The sequence below is a fragment of the Pisolithus orientalis genome, assembly GCF_024613125.1.
Source record: "Pisolithus orientalis strain OTSU chromosome Unknown F5J12scaffold_29, whole genome shotgun sequence".
Lineage (NCBI taxonomy): Eukaryota > Fungi > Basidiomycota > Agaricomycetes > Boletales > Pisolithaceae > Pisolithus > Pisolithus orientalis.
The window spans coordinates 104,751-128,348 of NW_026260810.1; the positions used below are offsets into that span (position 1 = coordinate 104,751).

A 23,598-nucleotide genomic window follows, 5' to 3' on the forward strand; every position below is an offset into this window, starting at 1 on the left:
TTGGCACAACCTGGTGCTCACAACCCTGGCAGCCTTCTCCTGCTCCTTGCCTTTTGGCTCTCCTGTCTTCTGTTGAACCTGGGTCTCCAGCTCCTGGTGCTTGGCTTCCAACCACTCCTGCTCTTTCCTCTCAGCCTCCAGATGCTCCTGTTCTCACCTTTTGGCCTCTAACCACTCCTGCTCCTGCCTTTCAGCTTCCACCCACTCCCTCTTGCACTGCTCTGCCTCCAATCACTCCCTCTCGAGCCTCTTTGCCTCCAGCCAGGCAGCCTCTTCCCTCAACACCTTGTGCCACTTGCACTCGGCCATCTTGGCCTGGATGTCAGCCTCCTCATCATCACTGGTGATCTGGAGTTTGGGTGTGGAAGCTTTCTGGAAGCCAGATGAGTCAGTGGGTATGCATGGGGAAGCTTGACAAGTAGACATGATGAAGGAGTCAGGAGAAAACAAGTCTTTGCAAAGATGCACCTTTTTAACCCTGGGGAACACATGTTCTGTCAGCATGGCAACTGCTAACCTCATGCACCTTAGGGCAGTGTAGGAAAATAAGGTTGAACCAGGAGAGAAGTAGGAGAGTAGAGATATCTGATGGGAGTGAGTAGGCCAAAAGGGGCTTCTATAGCCTGGAACTGGATGGATGGGATGTCTGGGGGTTTCTATGGCAGTCTGGGTGCAGGGAAATGACCTGCTCAATTTCATCTCTCATCTGTGGTAACTCATCTATTGTTTTAAAAAAAACTAACTACATCCAGTACTAGGTAGTGCTGACTAAGCAACAAAAATGCGAAATTCTAAGAACAAGTAGCAGAGGGATAGCTAGAACAAAAATAAAGCAAAATCATCAAAATAAAACAATTCCCCCAGTAGGGAAATTACATTCCCTACATCCCAGGGGTACTCAAGATCTTGACTGTCCCCAGTCAACCCGAAGGCGGCTTGACTACACAATAATCCATGGTCACGAGGGAAGAGGTGGGACAACGACTCATTGACGAAAAATGGGTGCTCGGAATGCTGTGATACAAGATATGATGACAGAAGGGAATGCAGCCAGGACCTTGCAAAATGAGAGGAGAGAATCCACGTGCCCAATCCTGAGATATCCACAAAACCGCCCAAAGGTATCCTCATCCACCAAAAACCAAATGTAGCCACAAGTTCTGCAGCGACGACGACGGAAAAGCTACCATTCTGAAGCTGTCGAATAGTAGCATCAGGATCCCGAAAAGCGAGAGATCCGGTCGAGAAACGAGTGAGATAATCAAAGAGTCGTCTGAAAGTGTCTCCAACCATGAAAATGGGCATATCTCGACGATAGCTGTGCGGAATTTGACAGAAGAGGCATACCCAGAAAGGGCTATTCGGGGGGAATGGACTGCTGGGAAAGCGAGAGGAGCAGCGCTTGGATGCGCGAGATACGATGAGAGAACTTCGAGGGTGGGGAGAAGGGGTCAACTCGCACAGCAACGGCTTGGACGATCAATACAAAACTCGGTGAGACGGTAGAGGACTCGTAGATGAACAGGGAGAACGAGGAAACACGCCGATTGGATCAGCCGATCCTGAGTTATACGCAAAACCATCTCGAAGCCCTCTGGATACGAAAACGCGGATATCTTGATAACGGTTGCACGGAATTTTACAAGGTAGATGGCCCAGGAAGGGTTCAGCGAGCAGGATGAACGACCCGAAAAGCGAGAGGAGAGACGCAGAACTGCGTGAGCGACTATGGCAAGACCTCGAGGATGGGCCTTCGCACAAAAATGCAAATATCTCCAGAGCTACTGGACCTATCAGAACAATCCTGATATCAACATGGAGCATTCGTCGCGGACTACAATCCTCCCAAAAGGCGAGAGGCGCGGCACGGAAACGGGTGAGATACGACCACAGGACCCTGAGAATGGACCTATTCACAAGAACGCGAATATCTCCTTAAGGGCTGGGCGTATGCAAGTGATCTTGGTACCAACAGAGAGCTAACGTCGAGTAGTATTAGCCTGCCAAAAAGCGAGAGGAGCGGCGCAATAACGAGCAAGATACATGCTCAGTACGAGGGAGGTAGTATTCACCTTGACGAGTGACGAGCGCTGTCAATGGTGGCCTCGTCAACAGCATGCCTTGATGGAACTGTATCTGCAGATGGGAGGCATTGTGTAGAGCATGGGAAGGCACTAGGTGCACTGCAAAATGGCATTCTGTGGGGGACTAGAGCCTGGGGGGTAAAACACAGAACACAAGAAAAGAAAAACTAAACATGTATAAGGTACCGAAAACTCCGCATAATGAGTAGGTAAATCCATACTAGATACTTGTAAGATCCATGAGCAAAAAGAAACGAAAAAAAAACATAACAGAATTGGTGTGACATGCAGTGTTAACGCGCTCTTCGAGAGCGCCGGGGCATGTGACTGCGGCTGTGCGACCGCTTCGGCTTGGAATGGATGTATGAATCCGCCTTCCTCGAACGTGAACGAGAGCGCGAGCGTGAGGACAACGATGACGAGGAAGAAGGGGGTGAGCTATTGGTCGAATATGAATATGAGTGCCTTCGGAATGTGATGCTGTATCAAGCTGCGGGCAAACAACTGGACTCGTATGAAATCATCCTTCGAACGTGTGTACGAACCCATTCGAGTCTGCGAGCGCGAGCGTGAACGAGGATGCGAGGGCAATCAGCCTCGGCCACATGGCCACCTCGACTGTGGCTGCGTGTGCAGTGAGCTACGAGAGCGCTCGGCTGACGAGCGACGAGACGGAACGGCTGGTGGGTCTGGTACTGCTGGCTCGAGCTGGACAGTAGGTAGGGACCGAGTAGACACAATGCTCGTCTGAGCGGGTATGCGCGATGGTGTGTCGAACACGCTTCGAGAGGGTGCGGCTGTGGGTGAAAGCGAGCGAGCAGGCGATGGGCCCGTACGAGCCTCGAACTCGCTTGTCAACGAAGACCAGCTGTCGAGACGGTCTCGCAGAGTTCGTCCAGCAACTTCATGCGGGATTTCCAGTCCAGTAGGTAGAACAATGCAGCCGTTTACGAGTAGACACTTTCCCGAAGCTAAATATGACTTGAACGAATGGCAACCTGCCTGAATATGGCCTGAAAGTCCACAGAAGAAGCAGAACAAATATGAACGACGGGGGGAATGATTGTCTGAGGCATGTGGTGGCTGCGTGCATGAACTGTCGACCTTGCTGCTCTTCCAGAGGCCGCCGCTCGACCTCAGGACCTCCTTAGCTGTAGACATTAGACTGAGCACAGAATACTCTGATGCATTGTGGTGTTCGAGCACCTCTCGCCTGAACTCTGGAGGGAACCCATACTTGAACATACTGGCTAGGTGGGGCAATGGACCCAGTAGGTTCTCGAGAGATAACGAAATTCGACAGAAATTGTGATAATATTGCCCTAGGGATGACATTGAGACAACATCTGAACTCGCAAATCCAACCTTTAGGCTGGCAAGCTCGTTGGCATGACTTCGACTTGTTTCGTCCAATTCTGGGTGCTGCTGAGTGACTTCCGAGGTAAAACGAGCCCAATCTCCTTTGCTACTACTGACGAAGTGGGACCAGAGGTCAGCTGACTCAAAAGGCGCATATTTGAGCGCGAATTTGATGCACACGAGCCCGTCCGAGAGGCCGAACCCATCACAGAAGTCAATTATGTCATCAAAATAGCTTCGAAGGTCCTTGGGGCGCCCAGAGAAGCTTGGTGCTTTGGGCGAGCCTCGACACAGAATCTTGAGGCCGAACATGACTTCAGGAGTTTATATGAGTGTGAATGCTTGATAAGTGAGTGCGCGCGAGTGGGAAAACACGAAAATGCGAGCGAAGTGACTGCAAAAATGAGACTGAAAGGTGAAATCTGCTAAACCGAGCATGAAAATTGCGAAAATGAAGCTGGAGACTGCAAAATAAAATCTGGGAAGGTTTGGATGGGTGCCAGGCTAAGACAGAAGCCCCTCGCGGTGGGCTCCAGTTGTAGGAAAATAAGGTTGAACCAGGAGAGAAGTAGGAGAGTAGAGATATCTGATGGGAGTGAGTAGGCCAAAAGGGGCTTCTATAGCCTGGAACTGGATGGATGGGACGTCTGAGGGCTTCTATGGCAGTCTGGGTGCAGGGAAATGACCTGCTCGATTTCATCTCTTGTCTGTGGGAACTCATCTATTGTTTAAAAAAAAACTAACTACATGGCAATTCTCAGTAGTGGAGGCACGTAGTGTACAGAGAATATAGTCTACATGTGGGAATACAGTTAGCTGGTTGTCTCTCTCCTTCGTACTCTCACTCACCCCTCAAGGCTCAGCTGAGCTGCATTCTAGTCTCTCATTTGTTCTTTGCTATGCCCAAACTGATGCACAACCCTCATTTTGCAGAACAACCTGATTTCTCCTCTGAGAAATATCATCAGGCCAGAGAATGCCTCATAAATGATGATGTCAACCACAAGGCAGCAGCAGCCCAACTAGCCCTCTACTGGACATTGAACAACAACCTAGAAAAAGAGGAATGGGACCACCAAGCCCACCAAGAGCAACAAGAAGCCACTGAAAGAGCGAGGCTTGACAAGGAAGAACAAGAGAGGCAGCAGGCCAAATGCAAGAGAGAATGAGAGCTGGTGCTACAAGAAGAAAAGAAGAAGTACTGTCGCAAATATGCTACAGTACCTCAGGATGTGGTAGTACCAGCGGACCCTATCATCATCCCTTCCCAGATTGCAGCACACTGACTCTGCAAAGCTGACTTCATTGAGCTCTACTACTTCACAAACAAAGGCCTACATGACGCAGAATCGACAGTACACTCAGCAGACAATGACACCATGACTCTCCTCCAAACAGAGATGGCCTCCACTCCTTTGTTGCCCTTGCATCTGCCCGAGCAAAAGGCACAGTCACCAAAGACGAAGACATCACCTGGGAAGAATTCACAGAAACTGCTCACAGGCTAGCCAACACCATGAAGGAGAACAACTGGGAAGCCGACAACATCAACAGCCACATCAAATTCTGGCTGGCACTGGAGAATCACCCATGGAGACATGGCCACTGAAAAATCAGCAAAAGAGCTCTGCTAGTCTACCAAGCCCAAGTATGCAGAAGATGGCACGACACACTCAACACCGAGCAATCTTTCAACATTGCACATATCAATGACATGTACACTCAGCACAAGTCGCCGAACTGGAGTCTCTAAAACAGGTCAGTCCCTACATTTCCATGGCACAGAAAAGTGACACCACTAACAATCTTCTCCACCTTCACTCTCCCCCCCCCCATTTCTTCCCCTCCCTACAACTTCCTCATCGGCTCCATGCCACCTACTACACCCCCACACTGCGTTGGCCCCAGGCTGTGACACTGAACATGGCCAATGCATGTCTTACATGACACCTCACCTGATTACACATCAGTTTCTTCTGGGTTACACACCCCCAACCCCTCTGACCACTCATCAGACCTCAATGGCTACATGCCTCCACCCCCCATCACCCACTACTCGGCTACACACCCCCCCCCCCCCCCCCTTCCATCACACACTGGGTGATCTGGCTACATGCCCTTTTTCCTATCTTACCACCCTCTTTTCCCCCACACAGATTGCAGGCAGATACAATGCCAGACTCAGCAATCAAACCTCATCCAGCGCCTATCCCCAGTCCAAATGGCAACAATCCCCCACTGGTGCCCCAGGAGATCCTAACAAGAAATTCAGACCTTTTCGATCCTCAACACACCAACTGGATTTTGGCCCCCTCCCCGTCTGCATGGTCTGCCTTAGCCATGAACGCCACAACATCCCAGTTGTCAAATGCCATGCCCCCCATACATGGGATAACAAGCATGAGACTTTCTCTGGATGCGTACACAGAGTCCTATACTCCAGGAAGGGAGTTCACCTCTGCCCAAGATGGCAGTGTGAAGAAGGTTGCTTGGAACAACATGACTCCATGCATTTTTGCTCTGGTTGCGGACTTGCAACACATGGAGCTAGCAGATGCCCTTGAGCACAGATGGCTCTGCCAGCGCACACCATATAAAGCAGACACTTGGGAATGAGCCCTCCGAAACACACATTACTCCCAACACTTCACTTTCATACCAGAGGGCCTATGAAATGGTTTCTTAATAGATTTCCCCCCAATCATGCATACTCAATCCCCCCCTAATAAACTTTCTGTTGATACATATCAAGATAAGTTCGAGGAGATTGTTAATAAAGAAATAACCAAAGGGAGATTCATTGGCCCTTTTGAAATTAATAAACTACAATCCCTAATTGGACATTTCCAATCGTCACTGCTGGCCCTGATCCCAAAGCCAGGCAAACCAGGCAAATTCAGATTAATACAGAATTTCTCTTTCCCCCTATCACCAACTCCACACTTCCCTAATCTGTCCATCAACTCATTCATATCAGCTGACAATTTCCCATGCACATGGGGAAAATTCTCCATAGTCTTCCTGCTAGCTTCCAGACTCCCACCAGGATCGGAAATAGCTACATGCACTGTAGCAGAAGCTTACTGGACCATCCCCCTCCACCCATCCCAATGGCCAGCAGCTGTAGTACGAATCTCTGACACACATGCATGTGTCGACACATGTTTAGCTTTTGGTGCCACCCCCTCGGTGGGTGTGTATGGAGGACTAGCAGATGCTGCAACCGAAATATTCAGGAGCCTGGGTGTCGGCCTGCTGGATAAATGGGTAGACAACCATTTTTTCGTGAGAATACTAAAACAGTATCTACAAGAATACAACACCTCCAGAAAATGGTGGAATTCCCAAATAACTGATGCTGGCCTCCAATACTCGGGCAGCCACATCTTTTTCAAAGGAACTGTGCATGAAGACAGAGCATTCGAAGAGTTCAATGACGACTCTCACCACCCCTTAACAGATCACTCCACCAATACCCCTAGATCAAAACACGATGCAGATTTCACCTACAATTTCAATGACATCAATGCAATCTCCAGAGAACTAGGAATCCCCTGGGAGACAGAGAAAGACCAAAAATTCCACCACACCACAATATATATTGGCTTTCTATGGGACCTCAAATGGTGGATAGTAGCTCTGAGCAAAAGCAAAACTGCCAAATATCTACTAGCCATCCATGATTGGCGCAAGTGGCAAGTACACACTTTACAAAATGTACAAGAATTGTACAGCAAACTACTACATGCATCTGCCCTACTCCCCCAAGGACGAGCATACCTGACAAGCCTCAAGCACATGATCACAGTCTGCTCGCCAAAGCCATTCTTACCTCACAGGCCAGACAAACACTGCCAAACAGATCTCGACTGGTGGACAAACACTCTCCAGGAAGGGAGAGTTCAATACCCACTGCTCCACCCTCCCACCCGAATAGATCTACAAGTGTTCTCTGATGCTAGCTCTGGCTTTGGCATTGGAATCATCATCAGTGAAAGATGGAGGGCCTGGCACCTCATCCCAGGCTGGAAGTCAACCAATGCCAAGCATGACATCAGCTGGGTGGAAGCCATCAGCTTTGAATTCCTCATCCATACCATTGACACAATCCTACCCTCCCCATCTCACATTGTTGTCCATGGCGACAACACCAGCATCGTGGAAGGGTGGTGGACAGGCAGGCATCGCAACTGAGAGGTTAACAAAGTGTTCAAACGTGTACACAACCTCATCCATGACCCCAACTCTCACCTGCTTAGCATCCAAACAGTTTACATCTGAAGTGGTGACAACCCTGCCAACCAGCCATCAAGAGGTATCTATGGAAACAACAACCATATCCTCCCTCCTCTCCCCATCCCTAGCTGCCTTAGCCAACTTCTCATCAACTTTGATGCTCCCCTCCTACCATCAGAACAACGAGCATGACAAGAAGGCTACTATGCTCATCAACCAGCTCGCACCATTGACCACATTGCCAGGCAACACGAGGCACAAAGGAATCCTTCCTCCCACCAACGTTTCATTGATGAGCTTGTTGAAAAAACCCTCACAGACCTCCAATAAGAGAGTAGACAAGTTCAACACCCCACTAAACTACAAAGATACCCCGCAAATTTCATTCCCAAGACCATACTGCCCCCATCTCACCCCTGCCCCATCAGTCCTCAGGCTGCACTGCCTCGCTAAAGACAGGCTTCTCAGCTGGTGCCCAGCTTCTTTAACACTGGAAACAACAGACTCAGTACCCCTCACACCTGAAACTATCCAAAGAATAACAAGCATGATAGGCGCCTCCTGGACAGATGCTACCAAAGAGCTCTACAGCACAAGCCTATTAGTATACCACGTCTTCTGCGACATGAATGGCATCCCAGACAGCAGCAGATGCCCAATCTCATCTGATCTACTCTCAGCCTTCCTAGCAAGCTGCACCAGATCCCACTCAGGATCCACACTCACAAACTATGCAGCAGGTATGTATTTGAGCATGGCACATAGTTCACAGGTGTAGATGGGACATCAACAAGAAAGAATACAAGGCCATCCTAGAAGGCACCACAAGGCTAGCCCCCGCCTCATCCAAACACCCCTGCAGAGCCCCATTTACAACAGACACCCTTGAACCCCTGCACAGCATGTTAGACAGAAACAACCTGCATGACACAGCAATTTACGCCTGTCTAGTCATAACCTTCTACTGTGTTGCCAGACTGGGAGAATTCACCATCTCATCCATCCAAAGTTTCGATCCAACAAAACACATATCCAGGGCAGATTATAGTCTTGTCCACAACCAAGATGGTCTCCTGGTCATGGTCTTTCACCTCCCAGTGACAAAATGCTCAACCAAAGGCAAAACAGTACAATGTGCCCCACAGGATGATCCCATCACAGACCCCTTCCACACTCTACAAAATCATTTCCATCTCAACCCAGCTGCCAAAGATGCACACCTCTTCACTTGGTCACACCCCATCAGAGGTATCAGACCACTCTCGAAATATGAAGTAATGAGAAAGATAGCAAAGGCAGCCAAATCCCACATAGGTTTTCCAAATATCAAAGGCCACAGCCTTCGCATCAGCAGCACACTTTTCTACCTTCTGAAAGAAATACCTTTTGATGTTGTAAAGACAATGGGTCGCTGGTTGGGAGAATCCTTTACTTTATACCTCAGACACCATGCACTGGTACTTGCTCCTTTCCTACAATCCAAACCAGAAACCCTCAACTCTCTCAAACGATACATCCTTCCCCCAGTACAGTAGAGAGTGAGTGCACAGCTCCTTCCTTCCAGGCCTTGAGCTTTGCTGGATGCATCGCTGACTCCTTCCATCTGGGTTTCACAGCTCAGCTCGATGACTCAGGTCCTGGTTCCAGGCCAGAAAACCTACCGGTTTTCACCCAGTCCTTTCGAACATTATCCCTTGAGTTACCTTAGCATACTACATACAAGTACACCCTCTTTCCCACAAGCACCATGCTCTTCCCTTAGCTAACTGGTTGAACATGTAGATCCAGTAGTAGGTAGTGCTGACTAAGCAACAAAAATGCGAAATTCTAAGAACAAGTAGCAGAGGGATAGCTAGAACAAAAATAAAGCAAAATCATCAAAATAAAACAATTCCCCCAGTAGGGAAATTACATTCCCTACAGCAGGTCTCGAGGGCTCAACCCTAAGGGGGGAATACTGTCATATACTGAGAAACCCATGGTTCAGTCTTAGGTTCAGAATGCCAGGTCAATGCCAAATGCCAAAGCAAACCCTGCTCCTTACTATACCTTTCTAGTTAGCTTTTGTCCTGCCCTCACTTATGCTGAGGCAGTGTCTGTCTTTGGCTTTCCGATCCCTGCCTCCTTGTCTAACTTTTAGTTAGTCCCTTGCACAGCTATTTAGTCCCTCACCGGTAACCTCAGCCTTTGGGTTGCTGGTCTTCAGTATATATACACTATGTATGTTGTACTTAGCTCCCCAGTCTGAATATCAACTTAGTTCACCCCAAGTCCCCAGCTTAAGCCTGAGTCAACTCTCAGCTTTCACACCTGATCCCCCTCAGTTTTCTCTGACTTCAACCCAGCTTGCACAAGGGTCTAGTGCATGAGCAAAGACCAAGGGTTGTTGCACCTGGTGCTCAGCCTTCAGCCTTCAACCCCCATCCTAGTCATGAACTTAACACCCCCTCTCAGCCCATCCAGCTTGGACAGCACATTCTTTTTGTCAGTATGACCTCTAGGAGGACATGCTTTGGTTGCCTCAGGTCTGTCATTTGTTTGGAAAGGTCTTATGTGGTCATTTCAGTCTCTCCAGTCCAAGAAGCATATGGATCCTTCCTCCCTGCTCCCTGCAACATCTTCATACCAGTCTTGTCCATCATTCTCCCAAAATTGTGACAGCTACAGTATAATCTACTGTTCTCCACTCTCCCTGATCACATTCATGACAAGTATGATGCACATCTTGCCTCCTTGTTGCAAGATACAGCAGAAGATGCTCCCCCTTCATCCTCTCCTCCAACAAAGCCTCATTCATGAAGTTTTTATTTGCTTCACTGAGAGGATGGTTTGGGGGGGAAGGTTGTGATCCCTTATGCTCCTGTCACCCCACAGACCCCCAAAGCTTGACCCCTGTTGACATCTGACTCACCCTGTCTGCTTTTGGATGTACTATATTGGCATCAGATCAGCACTGCCTCTCTGTCATCCTACATTGGCCTAGAAGCAATCTCTTTGAGATGTGACATGCACAGCCTCCCCCTAATGCAATTCCAGTGCACTTTCCCAGTTCCTGATGTTACTTGACTCATACTTTGACATTCTGACTGTCCTTGACACACCTATTGCCAATACTTACCAATCTTTTGACTTTGCTTACTGGTTCTTTGCCTTTTGGCTTACTTATCCTCACCAATGCTTACCAATGCTTTCTAAGACAACTACCCATTGCTTACATTCCTTACTCATCAGTTACCAATCACTTACCAAGTGTTTGCACCTTGTTTTCCATAGGCAACACCCCTGTACTGTATATAAATCACTGTACTTAGATAGCTGAATAGGACAAAGACATCAGAGAGCCCCTCTTGCTTGCATGTTATTATCACTCAGTAATTCATTCAGCAGCTTTGATAGTTGAGGCTTTATTAAGGGTCTAACTATCATCTACTTCGCTTATCATCATCTATCATCAATCTACTTTGCTCCAAGCCCTTCCTGAGCTCAGCACAGCCTAGGACATTGACTTAAGTCATCATCCATCCTTCTGTAGGCTGACAGCAGTCTACCCTATTGCATTCTATTGCATTCCTGCTCCTTCTTCATCAGGAGCATCCCCAATCCTCAGCACTTGTCTTTGAGTGTTGTAGCTCACAAAAACCCACCCAAATCAAAAATTCTACCATCTAGGTACTGCATAGGCACACCACCACTCACTCTTTTTGTCTTTTGTGTTGGTTTTGGTTGGTTTCCACCACTGAACCTCACTTTGACTCACAATGGCCAGAGCAAAAGCTCTCCTTCACAAGCCTTGATGATAGCTTCTCTGATAACTGTCATAACTGTGTGTTCACTCAAAGTCTTTACTCACTCCACACCCTCTTCCACTGGTCATTCGCTCACTCCACACCAACTCCACCCAACTTCAGTCAGTTACAAACCATCTCCACTCCAACTGCTGTCAGACTTGTGTTGCTCTCCTACTGGACCAAGTGGGCCATTCTCTGAGTGGTCATGTGACTACCTTCGGACTTCTCCCTGACAGCATGCAGTCAGGTACTCTGCAGTGCTGTGAGTCAAAGTGAGGTTCAGTGGTGGAAACCAACCAAAACCAACACAAAAGACAAAAAGAGCAAGTGGTGGTGTGCCTATGCAGTACCTAGATGGTAGAACCTTTGATTTGGGAGGGGTTTTTGTGAACCACAACACTCAAAGACAAGTGTTGAGGGTTGGGGGTGCTCCTGATGAAGAGGGAGCAAGAATGTGATAGATTGTGATGGGGTAGACTGCTGTCAGCCTACAGATGGATGGATGATGACTTAATTCAATGTCCTAGGCTGCACTGAGCTCAGGAAGGGCTTGAAGCAAAGTATATTGATGATAGATGATGATAAGTGAAGTAGATGATAGCTAGACCCTTAATAAAGTCTCAACTATCAAAACTGATGAATGATTTTACTGAGTGATGATAAAATGTGAGCAAGAGGGGCTCTCTGACATCTTCTTCTTATTCAGCTATCTAAGTACAGTGATTTATATACAGTACAGGGGTGTTGCCTATGGAAAACAAGGTGCAAACACTTGGTAAGTGATTGGTAACTGATGAGTAAGGAATGTAAGTGATGGGTAATCGTCTTAGAAAGCATTGGTAAACATTGGTAAGGATAAGTAAGCCAAAAAGTGAAGAATCAGTAAGCAAAGTCAAAAGATTGGTAAGTATTGGCAATAGGTGTGTCAAGAACAGTCAGAATGTCAAAATATGAGTCAAGTAATGTCAGGAACTGGGAAAGTGCACTGGAATTGCATTAGGGGGAGGCTGTGCATGTCACATCTCAAAGAGATCTCCTTTGGGCCAAAGTGGGATGACAGAGAGGCAGCACTGATCTGATACCAATACATTACATCCAAAAGTGGACAGGGTGAGTCAGATGTCAACAGGGGTCAAGCTTTGGGGGTCTGTGGGGTGACAGGAGCATAGGGGATCACAACTTTCCCCATCCCCTCAGTGAAGCAAATAGATACTTCATGAATGAGGCTCTGTTGGAAGAGAGGATGAAGGGGGAACATCTTCTGCTGTATCTTGCCATAAGGAGGCAAGATGTGCATCATACTCATCATGGATGCAATCAGGGAGAGTGGAGAACAGTAGATTATACTGTAGCTGTCACAATTTTAGGAGAATGATGGATGAGACTGGTATGAAGACATTGCAGGGGGCAGGGAGGAAGGATCCATATGCTTCTTGGACTGGAGAGACTGAAATGACCACATAAGACCTTTCCAAATGAATAACAGACCTGAGGCAACCAAAGAACATCCTCCTAGAGGTCATACTGACAAAAAGAATGTGCTGTCCAAGCTGGATGGGCTGAGAGGGGGCAGATGAGGATGGGATGTACCAGGATGCTTCAGGATGGAAGCTGGTAGGGACTCCTGGTAGATATACATAGCCATGGTACCTGGCAAAGGGGACAAGTGAAATGATTGATGTGGAGGCAGCCATATCAGAAGAATTAGCGAAATGAGTGTCTTTTGGAGGGAGTGCTGTAGAAACATGTGGGGTGCACAGATCCTTTCCAATTTTGGAAGGTAGGATCGCATGGCTGAACACTACAAGCAAGTGTGGGAATGGTTTCAGTATCTGCAGAAATGGCAGAGATATGTCAAAAACTGGAATGCCATACACAGGCACTTAAGAATTTTAACCAGCACTTAACTTATATATATGGGCAAGTAGGAACCATGGAAGTGAAAAGTCTACCAGTCATTACACTATCCCCTCCTAAGGCTTGACTTCCAGGTGAGACCAAATAGGACAAACAGTAGTAAATGGTTCTGGCATGGGTGTGAACAAGCTGTCAAAGCTTTCTGAGGAAAGGAGAGATAATTTATGGGGTGCCCTGGGGTGGGATTGATAAAAATCCTTGATCACCAACTGCAAATTCTTCAAGGCAGAGGCTGGCTCCCAAGTATGATCTTCTTTGTGGTATCCCCTCCAATGCATGAGGAATTGGAGAGCTCCACATTTTAAATGGGAGTCAACAACATATTCAACTTCCTATTTGACATCCCCTTCATCAGTAACCCTCTGCAGTCCAGGCCTGTTAACAGGCTGCCCATCAAGAGCACCAAGGTAGGGTTTAACCCATGAGACATTCACAACCAGGTGAATCTTCATGTTGCATGGCAACTTTAACTTACATAAGGTCTTTACTGACCATAAAAACCTGACATACTTCAAAGCCCCCAAAACCTAAACTGTCACCAGGCTCACTGGCTCCTTGACCTTGCAGACTTTGATTTACAACTTGAACACGTCCCAGGCAAAGACCTGGCTACACCTGATGCACTTTCCTGCTGACCTGACCATGTCCCCAATGATGATGAGGACAATAAAGGAGTTACCCTCCTTCCCCAGACCATGTTTTTCAACCTCATCAATACAAATCTCATGCAGAGAGTAGCATCCTCCTCCATGAAGGACCCTGTAGTCCAAATGGCACTTCATGCCATTGAAAATGTCAACATGCCACTCCTGTAGACCAGGTGTATATCCCCAATGACCCTATCCTCCAACAGACTGTCATGTCCAACCATCATGATCATCTCTCTGCAGGACACCCTGGTGTCTTGAAAACCCAACAACTCATGTCATCCAAGTTCTGGTGGCCAGGACTTGTGTCCTTCATCTGAAAATACATTGAAGGCTGTGCTATGTGCCAACAGAATAAAGTAAACACCCACCCAACAATGCCTCCCCTTATGCCCATCCCCTCAGCCTCAACCTGCACTTTCCAACAGATCTCTTGCAATCTGGTCACTGACCTACCCCTTTCCAAGGGTTATGATTCCCTCTTGGTTGTGGTTGACCATGGGCTTACAAAGGCGGTAATTTTAACACTGACTAAGAAAACCACCTCTGCTGCCAACATTGCAACACTCTTTTTCAAGAAAGTCTACTCCCATTTTGGGCTATATGACAAAATCATATCCAACAGAGGCCCTCAGTTTGCCTTGACATTCACTAAAGAACCTGCCTCTCTTCTGGGATACTCCCTGGCCCTGTCAATGGCCTACTATCCTCAGACTGATGGAGAGACCGAATGCATAAATCAAGAGGTTGAAAGATACCTCCACATCTTTTGCCAGAACAATCCCACATCATGGGTGAATAATCTCCCAATGGCAGAGTTTGCACACAATCACTGCCCTCACTCCATCACCCATCAATTGCCATTCTACCTCATGTTATGGCTATGAACTGAAACCCCTTCTGTCCCTGATTGCAGAAACACACCTTCCTGCCACTAAGTCTGGACTTGAGGAACTCCAAAAAGCCAGAGAAGAAGCCCTTGCTGCACATGATCTGGCCAGAAAAACAATGAAGGACCACTCATCATGCCCCTTTACCCTGTTCCAAAAAGGTGATAAGGTTTGGCTAGAAGCACAGAACTCAAAATGTTCCTATGAAAACAGAAAACTCACCCCAAAAAGAGAAGGACCCTTTGTTATCTCTGACATCCTATCTCCAATCACTTACTGCCTCATGATTCCTGCACAGTGGAAAATCCACAATGCCTTTCATGCTTCTCTCTTATTGCCCTATTGAGAAAACAATGTTCATGGCCTGAACTTCCCAGCTCCACCACCTGGCCTGGTCAACAAGGAGGAAGAATATGAAGTGGAGGCAATAGTCAGCCATACAAGGTCTGGCTGCAGACATGCCTTTTTAATCAAGTGGAAAGGTTACCCTTCTTCCAAGAACTCATGGCAAAAAGAAGCACACCTTGAACATGCAGATGATACACTCTCCACATATAAGAAATGATTCCCCAAAGACTTCCCCCCTCAGAAACCACCCATTTGTCATTCCTCTCAAACTGTCAGAAGAATCTCCCTAGAATCGCCCCCTCATTGTTACACTTACCCTTGCAAACCCTCTCACTGACACACCCCCTTCACTTGTCATCAATGACAACCTGCCAGTGATCAAATGATCAACTCCTATCATCTCTTCATTGCCAACCACTCTGTCATCAGTACTGTCTACTATGAAGTCAATGAGAACTCCCCTCTCAATCTTGTCTATCACACCACCATCCAAGCCCTTCAGCTTGAAGAACTGTCTCATTATGTAAATCATCAAAATCCCCTCTTGTCTCCCACCAGAACAATTTTACAGCTGTTTGCAAATCAATGCATAAAATCTGTTCAACAATCAGACTGTTCAGGTATAGCTGGGATAGGACTGTCATATACCGAGAAACCCTCAGTTTGGTCTTATGCTCAGAATGTCAAGTCAATGCTGAATGCTGAAACAAACCCTGTTCCTTACTATACTTTTCTAGTTAGCCTTCTGTACTGCCCTTGCTTGTGCTGGGGCAGTGTCTGTCTTTGGCTCTCCAATCCCTGTCTCCTTGCTTAACCTTTAGTTGGTTCCTTGTACAGCTATTTAGTCTCCCACTGGCAACTCCAGCCTTTGGGTTACTGGTCTTTGGTATATATACTCTATGTACATTGTAATTAGCCCCCCAGTCTGAATATCAACTTAGTTCGCCCCAAGTCCCCAGCTTAAACCTGAGTTGACTCTTGGCTTTCGCTCCTGATCCCCCTTGGCTTTCTCTGACTTCAACCCAGCTTGCACAAGGGTCTAGTGCATGAGCTAAGACCAAGGGTTGTTGCACCTGGCACTTGGCCTTTGTCCTTTGACCCCTGTCCTAGTCATGAACTTAACAAGGACCCCAGAAGTACCTTAGTGGGTAGCTACTGCCTGTTACCATAGTACACTAAGAATCAAACATACTGAACATTGCCCACATGCCCTCTTGTGTGGTATCCATCAACCTCAAGTCTTGTATTCCTGTCCTTCACCAAAATGGCTATATGTCAAAGTCAGACAACACCCCTGACTCCCTCTTAGGGTGGAGTTGGAGCAGGTTGGGCTGTGGAGTACAGCAGTCAAAGTCCAAAGCAAACCTGACCACTGGGTGGTGAGATATTCAACAAACAGTGAGTGGAGGGGTATGGAGGAAAGTTTTGGAGACAGAGGTCAGAGTTGGAGTCAGAGGTCAGAGGTCAGAGGTTGGATGAGAGGGCATTAGGTTCAGCTAGTGTGCTGCCCCCTTGCACAAGCTCAGCCCTCATATTTCAGAGGTGGAGTGGACTCAGAGGGAGTGGAGATGAAACTCCAGAGGGGACTGAGAGGGAGTCAAAGGTGGGGACTTTATTTGATATTTGTACTGATTACATCAGAGTACTACATGGCCTTATATATGATGTAGGTCAAGGGCAGTGCAGTGTGGAATGTAAACCAATAAGTGTATAATGGGTTAGCAGTCCCTCCGACACAAGGGATAGAGGGTAGGGATGATGGGGACCTTTACTGAGACAAGGAAACTACTACAATGAGGAGGAGAGGGTAAATACCAACGGAGTGGAAGAATGGGGAAAAACTGACACAAGGGCAGATCCCTATCTGGAATGCAGGGCTGCAAGTCCAACAGCCCATGTGACCAACCTGAGGGCAGAGTTGAGTGGAGTTGATCGGAACATGGACAGGGGACCTCGGAGAGGTGTGGAGATGTGTTGGGAGGGTTGGAGGAGCATGTCAGAGGAGGGCAGAGAAGTGCAGGAATGCATCGGAAGAGGGTGGAGAAGCATGGGAACATGTTGGAGGAGGGTGGAGTAGGTGTTAGGGGCTTATGTCAGTGTCATGGTCATGATGCTATAGCATCAAGCAAATCTGCAGTATTCTAGGCATCAAGAAAACACTTGTTTACAGAACTCTCAGACTTCACACCAAGTATGGTGTCATGTACAACCCAAACACTTATTCCCATACTATCAGTCATCATCACATTCTCAGCCTCAAAGACATCACATTTATCCTTGCTGTCATTCAACATCACAGCACAATCTACCTAGACAAGCTTTGAGAGGACCTCTGGCTCAAGTGTCAAGTTCATATCACTCCATCTACACTTTCTCAAACTCTTCAGGGCCTCCACATCACTCAGAAGGTCATCTCTGCATCTTCCTCTGAGAGGAATGAGGAGTCACATGCACTCTACATGAATCACATCACAGCAGAAGCACCAGACCTGAATATGCTTGTCTTCATTGATGAAGCTTCCAAGGACAAGTGTACCTCCACTTGCCCACAGGGGCAAATGGGCAGAGGTCTACATTGCCAAGTCAGGAGGTACTTCATACATGGAATGCACTACTCTATTCTCCCTGCCACCATGCTTGATGGCATCATCACATATGATATCATCGAGGGTGCTGTTGACAGAGAGCATTTTCTGTGGTTTTTGAAGGAGCACATCATAAGTGAATCATCTTCAAGCCTGTACATGCTAATCTATCCAACAGATGCCTTTCACCAACCAATATCCTGGCCCCCACAGCACTATTATTATGGACAACTGCTGCATTCACCATGGTGAAGAAATTCACAAGTTAGTTGAAGATATGCATCATACATCACCATCAATCAATTGATGTTTCTTCTGCTGACATCTCACAGTTTGCAAGTTGATCTATCTCCTGCCATACTTGCCAGACTACAACCCCATTGAGCAAGCATTTTCTACAATCAAGGCATACTTGCATCACCACTCAGATGACCTATCAATGATGGCAATTGTTCATGCATGTCAAAGTATTATGCCTGTAAAAGGCTCAGGGTTATTTCTGTGCATCTGGGTACATAGTGTAGTGACTGTATCGCTGTGTCTAAGTAGATTCCCCCCTTCAATTACCAGTTGATTTTGTGTGTGGGTTCAATGTAGTATGAATGTGAAAAACAGACTCTAGGCCAACATTGCAATTGATACAATACCTACAGTGGCTCACAAAATTGTCCCAATGTTTGCATGTCTTTCATTAATCATGGTGTAGTGAGTGAACTATCATTATTGAGTCCAAGTTGTTGGTGGATGGATCAAAGCAGCTTGTCATGGCTCTCTGATGAGCCATATTACATAATATTTGGATAGAAACTGATGACAGCATACCCAAGTGAAAATGAGAGCTCATTGGGACAATTATGTAACTTTGTGATATACTGGGGATGTAGTCCTTGGGAACACATATAAAACATGGTGAAATGCTCAGCAATGCTTACATAATGTATCACATGGTCTAATGAATGATTTGTCATCAAATAAGCAATGCCAAACAGCAATTTTGCATCACTAAGCCTCCTTTCTGTAACACAAGTCAAGAAATCACCATTCTGGCTCATCAGGGACATTCTCTCAGGGAAACCTCAGCAAATGCTGGTGTACACTATAGTATAATCAATGGAATGTGCCATCAGCACCATTGGTCTCTTCAGAAACCTGCTGGCAGTCATCTCCTGCACTGTTACCCCACCAATGCCCCATGTATCCTGGAACTAATCAGTACTGTGAGAGCTGAAAATGATGTGGAGGTCCAATCTGGTATTCATCCTATCATAAACAAACCAATCACCCATTAAATAGTGCATTTCTGTGAAGGGGAGACTGGTATGGAGGTAAGGGTGAAGCTAAACCCTCTCTCACACCAGGTACCAAGGGAGGGATATGCTACTGAGCTACCAGGTTGCACATTCCTGGCCTTCTATGTGGCACTGGATATTTCCTTTAGTCTTATATGACCAAATAACTCCTTCCCAGTGATCCCCAGTTCAGCTCAAAGTACAGTCTGGCCAACCCTCCCATAACACTGGGAGTGCCCAGGAGGGTTGTGCTCCACCTGAGCCTTCAGGCAGGCTTTTCTTCAGCTGTGATGTAGTAGTTAGTGGGTGATTGGTTTGTTTATGATAGGATGAATGCCAGATTGGCCCTCTACATCATTTTCAGTTCTCACAGTACTGATTAGTTCCAGGATACATGGGGCATTGGTGGGGTAACAGTGCAGGAGATGACTGCCAGCAGGTTTCTGAAGAGACCAATGGTGCTGATGGCACATTCCATTGATTATACTATAGTGTACACCAGCATTTGCTGAGGTTTCCCTGAGAGAATGTCCCTGATGAGCCAGAATGGTGATTTCTTGACTTGTGTTACAGAAAGGAGGCTTAGTGATGCAAAATTGCTGTTTGGCATTGCTTATTTGATGACAAATCATTCATTAGACCATGTGATACATTATGTAAGCATTGCTGAGCATTTCACCATGTTTTATATGTGTTCCCAAGGACTACATCCCCAGTATATCACAAAGTTACATAATTGTCCCAATGAGCTCTCATTTTCACTTGGGTATGCTGTCATCAGTTTCTATCCAAATATTATGTAATATGGCTCATCAGAGAGCCATGACCAGCTGCTTTGATCCATCCACAACAACTTGGACTCAATAATGATAGTTCACTCACTACACCATGATTAATGAAAGACATGCAAACATTGGGACAATTTTGTGAGCCACTGTATGTATATGACATAAGTGTTACATGAAGCAAGGCATGTAGGCCTTATGTAGAAAAAATGTCATCCCCTGATTCCTCCTGTCAAGTCCAGGCCTACTCTGACCAACCCCAATGCTAAACAAGGTCTAGAGAGTGGTTTGAAAGCAAGTCCAACACAAAGGAACAGAACTCCAACTGGCAGAGTGGTGGCAGGAACAAAGTCCACTGAGGCAAGGGTGGAGCAGGGTGAGGGCATTGGGTTTAGCTCATGCACTACCCCCTTGCATGATCTCAGCCCTCATATTTCAGAGGGAGAGTACAGACAGAGAGTCAGAGGTAACTTCTGACAGACAGAAGACAGAGACAGAAGGAGTAGGAACTAAGTTGGTATTCATACTGAAGAATGGTGGAGTATGATACATGCTTTTATACTACTACAGAGGTACAGTAACTGGAATCATAACTGACATACAGAGACCCAGAAATTTTCAAGTAAAACTTCCTAGACAATGAATGAAGGGCAGATGGAGGACATATGAATGGGTAACATAGAACATCCAGAAAAGGAAACAGTCCAGGTGCTGGACCATGCAGTGCATGCACTGCAGAGTACCTGACTGCATGCTGTCAGGGAGAAGTCTGAAGGTAGTCACATGACCCCTCAGAGAATGATCCACTCTGTCCAATAGGAGAGCAACACAAGTCTGACAGCAGTCAGAGCAGAGATGGTTCATAACTGACAGAAGTTGGGCAGAGTTGGTGTGGCGTGAGTGAATGACTGGTGGAAGAGGGTGTGGAGTGAGTAAGGACTTAGAGTGAATGCACAGTTATGACACCTCCCCAGTCTCATTGACAACAAAACCCTGGGGCACAGGTAACCACTGATCTTGACTCTTGCAGTGATAATAAAGGTTGTAGTTGAGTGGGGCCAGCTTGCTACCATTGTCATCTTTGTCAATCATCATTGGAGATGCTGTGAAATGACACCCACCACAATCCTTGAATCACTTCTCATATGTGATCTTCTTTGATGGCCTGGTGGGTGGGGATGAGGCTTGGCCCACTCACTCATTGCCTGATGATGCCCCAGTGTCACTACACTTCCTCTTTGCATCAGGACCATTCCACCAAAGTAAACTTCCCTTCTTGAGATGAATGATGTCACCAGTGATGATACCAGCCCTAGTGAGTGTCTGGTCATCAATATCCATGAGGATGTCAGGCCTGATTGACTGGAGTTCAAGTTCCCATTCATAGAGGGTGGTGTTGTGAACACTGAGGTTCATTTCAGTGTAGCAAAGAAAGCAGGAGAGCTGAGATGGAGATGGGACAGGTGGTGAAATGGGAGGATCTGGTGGCATGTGTGTGGGTGTCACAGGAGGCAGAGCTGAGTGTGGGCTCTAGATACACTGGGTGACAGGAGGCCAGAGTTTGCAAGCATATGAAGAAGGAGAACACCAGTAATAGAGTTGATGTCAATATTTTGTGATGCCTGGGCTTGCACTTTGTGGGCTGGATGCAAAAACAGCACTCTGTTGCTCCAATTGAAAGACTCAAGGTTTGGGGGAACCAACAATGTAGCTTGCCCTTCATCCAACAGATAGTTTAGGGATAGAATGTTCATGAGTAGCAAAGGACTTACCAATGCACAGCACCAGTCCAGTACCATGGCAGGTGAAAGGGAGATTGGCCCTGCTGGCCTGATGTAAGTCATTCCCTCATCATTCTCATTCTTGTACTGGCTCAGGAGTTTCATGCACCACTGGGCAAGGCACATATTGAGGTCTGAATGATTCTGCTTTCCACTATCCTCACCAGATGAATTGCTCTCATCTCCAGAGCCATCAATAGTTGGAAGTTTCTCCACATGTTTCATATTGACATAGATCTTCATTGGGCCAGTGTCATATCCATGACTCTTGGACTCGGTCCTGGTCCAGTCCAGACCCCTAGCCCCTAACTCCGGTCAAGTCCGGCCCTGGTCCAGCCTGGAAAGCCTGACTCCAGCCTAGAGAACACAACCCCAGTCCTAGATAACCCAGCTTGGGCCTGAATAACTCAAGTCCAGTCTTTCACCCCTATCTCCAGTCCATTCCAGCCTTCCAGCCTTGTGCTGCTCCACCCTGGTCCTCCCAGGTCCATGTCCAGGTCACCTGGACATAACTCCAGTCTGTTTTCCTTGTTGTACTATATTTAGCTTGGTCCATTCATCTGACTTTTGCTTACTGTACAAATCCTGTGTCTGACCCTGGTTATGCCAGTCACCTGGACTTTGGCTATTAGCCTTGGCACAGCCACTGTGGCTATCCACCCTCTTGCTAATCTTCTTGCTAATAGCTTATTAACAAGTCTGGCTCTATGTTCGTTATCCCAGACTGGCCTCATGTATTTAACCCCTGTACATACTTTGTAGCACCCTAGTCAGAATATCAACTAAGTATTACCCTCAACTCCTGTACTACACCCCAAGACTACTCTATAGCTAAGGCCGAGCCTTAAGCTATCCCTGGCCCCTGTCCCAGACCTCTCCCCAGCTTGCATAAGGGTACAGCACATAAGCTGAGACCAAGGGAGGTAGATCCAACCCCAGACCAGCTTCCCCCTGTGTGCACCCCAAGACCAATTGGTTTCCCATGCTACCAGTCTTGTTCCCACACTCCTGGCCTTAAGTCCAGTCCTCCAGACTTAGCCCCTGACCTCCAGCCTCAACTCTGGTCCAACCAGACTTGGCCCCTGTCTCCCAGCCTTGACTTTGGCCATCTGGACTTAGCCCCTGTCACCTGGTCTTGAAGCCCAGTCACCTGAGGGTAAACCTGTACTTGACAGCCAGGGTGAATGCTATGAATCCTCTTGACCATATCCTTGTAGTCAACTTCATTATTAACATCAATCACATTACTGACAGCTTGGCTAAGGTAAAGCATGGTTAGCACAGATTTACAGAGTGAGAAATGACTTACCTCTGTGCTTTGGGTGGTACAAACTTGAAGGGAAAATGTTTACTGCTTGAGACCCTATATTGTCCTTGACCATGCTTGTCCAGTACATGTTGTAGAAAATTGAGGTAGTTAGTATTGTTGACAGCAAAAGAAAGCTCTTTTGTCTTCATGGTCACTTTTTGTGCAGTCTTTCCCTTCTCCTTTTTCTTGGGTCCATAGACAGAAAGTGAGATTGTGAAAGAATGTAATCTTTCTGTGTCAGGAGTGGGGGATTGTGATGGCAATGACATGTTGAAAAACAAGTCTGCCATAGGGAAAAAGTCTAAGTATGTGCTTACAGTACACAATGTTACCATAGAGGTGGTTTTGGGGTCCTATCCCAGCTATATCCAAACAGACTAATTTTCAAACAGATTTTCTGCATTGTTTTGCAAACAGCTGTAAATGAAATTGCCCATGAGCAGGTTCCCCTGCTCCTTTGACTCTTTGATGTGTTAGGAGGTGCTGACCTCATCTGCAACATTCATCGACATCCCACACTGATCACTCCTCCCCCTCCTGGGTCTAGAAAACCCTCAACTGCAACCTCTCCCCTGGTCTC

General features: G+C 46.9%; 2 protein-coding genes across 2 annotated transcripts; one reads left to right on the plus strand and one right to left on the minus strand.

Annotated features, from left to right (window-relative positions):
* Positions 1-231: 231 nt before the first annotated feature.
* Positions 232-3,755, minus strand: F5J12DRAFT_895316 (uncharacterized protein; the record flags this gene model as incomplete). Its single annotated transcript, XM_051747818.1, has 4 exons — positions 232-372; positions 2,370-2,522; positions 2,630-2,708; positions 2,746-3,755. 4 exons carry the CDS (start codon positions 3,753-3,755, stop codon positions 232-234), a joined length of 1,383 nt encoding a protein of 460 aa, XP_051597394.1.
* A 587-nt stretch (positions 3,756-4,342) lies between these two features.
* On the plus strand, positions 4,343-4,612 carry F5J12DRAFT_724769 (uncharacterized protein; the record flags this gene model as incomplete). Its single annotated transcript, XM_051741563.1, has 1 exon — positions 4,343-4,612. One exon carries the CDS (start codon positions 4,343-4,345, stop codon positions 4,610-4,612), a length of 270 nt encoding a protein of 89 aa, XP_051597395.1.
* Between the last annotated feature and the right edge of the window lie 18,986 nt (positions 4,613-23,598).